At 33.5% G+C, this 5543-nt stretch overlaps 1 protein-coding gene across 1 annotated transcript; it reads right to left on the bottom strand.

Annotated features, from left to right (window-relative positions):
* Window positions 1-484: 484 nt before the first annotated feature.
* Window positions 485-2343, bottom strand: LOC107578222 (major histocompatibility complex class I-related gene protein-like). The gene is made up of 4 exons (XM_016264198.1): window positions 2169-2343; window positions 1786-2067; window positions 1090-1380; window positions 485-552 (listed from the first exon to the last, which is right to left on the bottom strand). Exons 1-4 carry the CDS (start codon window positions 2284-2286, stop codon window positions 524-526), a joined length of 720 nt encoding a protein of 239 aa, XP_016119684.1. The 5' UTR covers window positions 2287-2343; the 3' UTR covers window positions 485-523.
* Window positions 2344-5543: the final 3200 nt, after the last annotated feature.

Raw genomic sequence — 5543 nt, 5'->3', positions numbered from 1 at the left:
GCTACAGTGCTTTTCAACATTAGTAAAGCATTGGCTTTATTTAATTCAACCCTACTGGAATTTCTATTGGACACACACACACACACACACACAAAAAACGCATTTCCAAAACATTTTACGTTCATTCACAAAATTTGTATTCCCCCAAAATGTTTACATTCCCCAAGGAATTTTGCATTCGCCTGAGACACTTTTGTGGGGGAACACATTTGGAAAGGTTTCCTACAGAGCCCCTGAAGGGACATGGTGATAGAAGAAATACAAAAGAGAGGAAAAAATTCATTCCAATGCTTTTGGGGTCTCTCACAAAAGCTTTGTGAGTTTTGCATTACACTCCAGCATTCGGTCAAATATATTTTGTGTTCCTCACTTTGCTTTCCCACATTTATTCCCAACATCCTACAGTTGAAACCAATTGAATGTGAAATAAGATCAGTTCAGAGAAAGATCGGAAAAAGACATGTAAACATACAGTATGCTTACTTGCTTTATAGGGACTACAGTACAAATATGAATGCTCCCATCACACACAGAAGCGCATGGATGTAGGTTCTTAAAAAAAGGGATATTATCGCGTTAATTAACTGACATAAAGCTGAAATCAAAACACTATAAATATTATATAAAAAACATACTAAATGAAAATTAAAAATGTTGTCTTGGCACCCAGAATAACTGTTAAAGCTAAAAAAACCTAAACTAATAATAAATTAAACCTAATAGTAATATTTAAAAATAACAAACACAAAACCAAAAAACAAAATGACAAAAAATGTAAATAAAAATTTTAAATAAATATGAAAATACACAAACTAAAGAATTTCAGATACTAATACAAACTATAATAGTATATACTGTAAATAATGTTTTAAGTCATGCGACTGGTATATATACTGTACCTGGAGTGAAAAATGTCCGTTGCATCGCAGCACAGGCCTAAAGGTTTTTCACCTCAAAAGAAGAAGAAAATAAAAAACTATGTTAAAATAAATGCACATTTTGGGCACACGTTCCCTGTGTGATGTGACATGAAAATTCTGAATAAAATAACAACTATAAAAACACTATACCACACTATTAAGAACTTACTGTTGTTACTCTTGATCTCGTCCTTTCTCAGAATCTTCTGGATGGTGTTTCCCTCGTGCTCCACCACACAAACATACTGGTTCTTCTTCCACTCATCTGGAAAAACAGTGAGGGTAACAGTCTTCTGGAAGGTCCCATCCATATTTGGTAGCAAATCTCCAAAATCCACATCCTCATAGTGCTCCTGTCCATTTTTTAACCAGGTGATAGTCACTGCTGCTGGGTAGAAACCTGTGATATGACACTCCACTGGAGACGAGAAATTTTTCTGTAACAGAGACAATTCAGGAGCTAAAAAAAAAATGTAAGGAAAATATTTAATACTTCAATTTAATGATAAGATCAACTCAAACATAAATACAGCTTTTATTTTCAGTGCTCCTCATTTGGGAGTCACATTTGTGGTTTCGTGGTCAAAAGTCACACCTAAATCTATTTGATATAATTTTCTGTTACTTATTAATATTTGTGCAGTAATCATGATCCATTTTTCCAACTGAAAATATTTGTTTCTAATGTTTTCATTATTTTTCAATTAATGCAGTATTTCAGGTTAAATATAAGCAAAGAGCACCAGTGGGTTGATGAAGCAAACCATGAGAAAAGACAAATACCAATTAATCATTCAATATAATAATAATAATAAAATATCTGCTAAACAAAATTATAAACAAAGTGAAGTTCACGAAGGCAAGCTACCTCTTCTCTCTACATCCACTTTTCTCAACGTCAAGAACTGTTTTAACCAGTGAACACACTCATGTTGGTAGTATTGTCTGAGTAATTCAAGCTGTGCTCTGTCATTATTCCACTTGAGCATTGTTATTATTCCCTGTGGTACAGCTGCCATGTATCTGAGCAACTTCACGTCTAGCGTGACATAATCCTCTCCATCATAACCGTACTGATTAAACCCTTCTGAAGCTCCAGTCTGATCGTCCCAATCACATCCATACATCCTCTGATACGTATGAACACCTGAAGAAGAAAAGGAGATACCATAAGATCTGCTCCTTTTTTTAATGTATATAAGGTAAACTTTGAAATTTGAAACTGTAGTATAAAGTATTTTAACTCACCATGTGACTGATTGAATCGCTCTATTAGAACATGAATATTGTTTTTGTAGATCTGCTGTACTTGTTGTCTGATCTCAGTGTCTTGTTTCCACGTGTCTGTAGATGCAAACTCCTTCATCCAGTCCTGTCTGGGAATCAGCTCCTTTATCTCACTGTCATAATAATCAATCTGTCGTCCATCCAGAGTAGTTACGGCAGAAAACTCTCGGATTCCTGCAATCGTATGTCCATTTATTCCAGTGTAAAGTGTGGTGAAGGTGTGCGACTCTGAACAAACAAGACACCAAAACAAAATTAAACACCACACAGTGTCATAAAATTACTGTTCGAGTCATTTAGTTTTTTTTTCTTTTAACTTCAAATCAATACTTTTGCAGTTTGTTATAAGCAAGTCATCACTGAATGATCAGGAACAGAGTTAAAAAATAAATTGCAACCACTGTTTCCTGACTTCATTCGCTTTTGGAAGCCCAAACAAAGACGTTTGGGCACAGGGGTGAAAAAAACAGAGTTTCAGGCAGTTGCGCACCGGACGAGAAGCGCAGCGTCGCGCCACGTCTTTAAAATTCAAATACATTATTTTCTATGAGTGTAGGCACACCGGCGGCGCCGTTCGGCGTCTGTCTGCGGCGCCCAGCTACGTCGTGTTATACTTGTAAGAATTGTTCTAGACATCCCGATTATTTGACGCTAACTCTGCAGCAGCACTTCTTCTTCGTCGTCTCGTCTGATGCGCTCACTCAACCAAGCATTCCAACCACAACCTTGCCCCTCCCCACCCCCCAACCATTCCAATTTCCGTAGGCGGGAATTATTTGTAATGATATTCTAATGAGCCTCTTTGTGATATCACAAAGCCCGGAAAACAAACGCTGTAGTCCAAACGAGCCGTTCGTTGTAGTTCTTAAAAAGGGATTTTTTTTAAAACGAAATATCTCCCTTTGGAGTGGACTTTGAGATTTGTAACTTTCTAGATCTTTTTTATGCCCAAACATACACACTACACACTGACTAAAATTAAAAACGTGAAAAAGCATAATAGGACCCCTTTAAACTCTAAATGAATCCTGTGAAAGCAGTTTTGATATTGCATTCCCATGGAAAAGTTACTTTAAAACATTTTTGCAGGCTCAATTTTTGTGATATCAACTTCAAATTTGGAGCATGACTTGGTTGGACATACTGCTTGGATTTTATTGCAATTTTGGAGTCCAAATTGATTTGTAAAACATATTTTCTATAAAATAAATATGTTTAGAACAGTACATTTGCTTTTGAGTAAACTTCAGCTAGAACGTTTAAACACTTTAATTTTTATTATTTTCTTAAAAGACCAACCTAGGTCTGTAATCCAAAGCATTCATGAATTACAAGCATGTAAATTCAGATCTATGCTCAAAAAAGACAGGTGACAATTAACAGGTTAATTTACATTAAAGTGTGCATAACTTTAGTCATTAATATAGGGCTAGATAAAAAAAATAAAGGGGGAAAATAAAATTATTAATAATAAAAAAATAAACAAATAAACAAACACAAGTATTGCACTCATTCAGAGTTTAATAGAGAGAAATTCAGTCAATAATAGGGCATTATTTAGAATAATCTCTGAAAGGGCACCAGATCTTAAGACATGTTTGAGGAAATGTTATATCAGATTAAAAACACCTCATGATTTTCTGTCAGGTCAACCAGGGATATTAATGATAATTAAAACTAAAACTATTAACAACATTTCTGTTATCAAATAAAGCTAAAGTAAAATAGAATGAATAATAAATAAAATATAAACATTACTTGAAAACTAAATGAAAATTAGCCTTGGCAATAAACTGAAGCAAGTTTAAGTTGAAGCACTAAAATTATTTAATGGAAATAACTAAAACTGAAATATAAATAAATTAAACCTACATAACTAAATATTGTAGAAACTTAATTTGCTGTAAAGTTGCTTTGCAACGATTTGTATCGTGAATAGCACTATACAAATAAACTTGAATGGAATTGAATTGAAAATAACATAAGAATAAGAACAAAAATTAATATAAGAATAAAATTAAATTGCTAAAAAGTAAACAAATTTACATGAAAACTAAAAATATAAAAATAAAACAAATTCAAAATATGAATTAAACTAAATCAACACTGAGTTCAACACACGGATGTAGCTGAAGGCATTGCTGACAGAAATCTTTTTTCTTTATTTTTAAAGTCATGTCAGCTTCTGTGGCTATAGTCATGGCAAGACACAAGTTTACTTATTCAAAAATAAAACTAAATTAGAAGTTTAAGATCCATTTTTTCTTAAAACCTTTAGACCAAATTTGGATTAAGTTGGTTAGCAGACAGAGAATTCATCCTTTAGATGATATCATGAAATGAATCTCACCTGAGTAAACAAAAGGTCAATAGATTAAGAAAAAGATTAACTTCATTATGGATGAAAATCCGTGCATTTCTCTCTGAAAGAAGTGTAGTCGTCAAAGAGCACTGCAAAAACCATGTAGTCCTCAGCACAATGAAAATTATGTGGTTAATGAGGGAAAATGCTGCTCTAGATAAACAGTTTCAATACGGATGTGTGTTTCTTTGACTCACAAGTTGACGTTGCTTCATTCAGAGACACTTTATTTCAGTAGTCCACTTTTCTAGACCACAGTAACTGGGCGGGGGGTCACTGCAATCTCTAGAAGTAAGCTATAACAATTTAAACTCAAATGAATGTTTCATCATTTTTCATTTATCCGACAAATAAGTTTGTATTGTAGTGTCAGTGGCATCATGCGTGTCATGTGACACACTGCAGCCACAATAGCACTGTATAACTGATATAGGCTTATGTTTTATTTATTTTTTCCTTTTTATTCAAAATATTCCCAAACGTGTTAACTATATCATGAAATATCTCGATTCTCAAATATGTGTAAGTAAATGCATTATGCTCCTTTATAGATTATGTTAGTTGATCTATGATGCGCGATGGGCAAAGTAGCATAATAGTGTAATCTATTAACTATGCAAAAAACCCTCTTTTATGTAAGTATCAGATATGGGTGTCATGCCATAAAATATTTTTGATACGATTGACTTTGTATTTAATGTGAATTTAATAAAAACATTGTAAGTTACAAATTATAACACTTTCATGGTACAGAAAGAGAGCAAAGAACATTTACATTATGAAAAACAATATCACTGACTTCAGTCTAGCCAGAGTTCAAGCACTCTCATAAACTCCCGTTATAATCACTGAAGCGGTTTACACTCTGAAATGAATATCTTACATTTGTATGCACATCTGCACTTGTTTGTTGTTTATAGGCGCGTTTTCATTACCCTTCAAATTGCGCAAATTGAAATTGTGAATTGAAAATA

The sequence above is a fragment of the Sinocyclocheilus grahami genome, unplaced genomic scaffold, assembly GCF_001515645.1.
Source record: "Sinocyclocheilus grahami isolate Dianchi unplaced genomic scaffold, SAMN03320097.WGS_v1.1 scaffold9341.1, whole genome shotgun sequence".
Taxonomy (NCBI): domain Eukaryota; kingdom Metazoa; phylum Chordata; class Actinopteri; order Cypriniformes; family Cyprinidae; genus Sinocyclocheilus; species Sinocyclocheilus grahami.
This window is presented reverse-complemented; position numbering and strand designations above follow the sequence as displayed.

What these genes read in the sequence shown, in the direction of transcription:
- LOC107578222 (XM_016264198.1), bottom strand. Translation starts at nt 2,286, where the DNA reads ATGAAGGAGTTTGCATCTACAGACACGTGGAAACAAGACACTGAGATC. An exon ending in GCGATTCAATCAGTCACATG is followed by an intron (nt 2,068 to 2,168) that starts GTGAGTTAAAAT and finishes TTTCTTCTTCAG; the next exon opens with GTGTTCATACGTATCAGAGG. An exon ending in GGATGTAGAGAGAAGAGGTA is followed by an intron (nt 1,381 to 1,785) that starts GCTTGCCTTCGT and finishes TTTTTTTTTTAG; the next exon opens with CTCCTGAATTGTCTCTGTTA.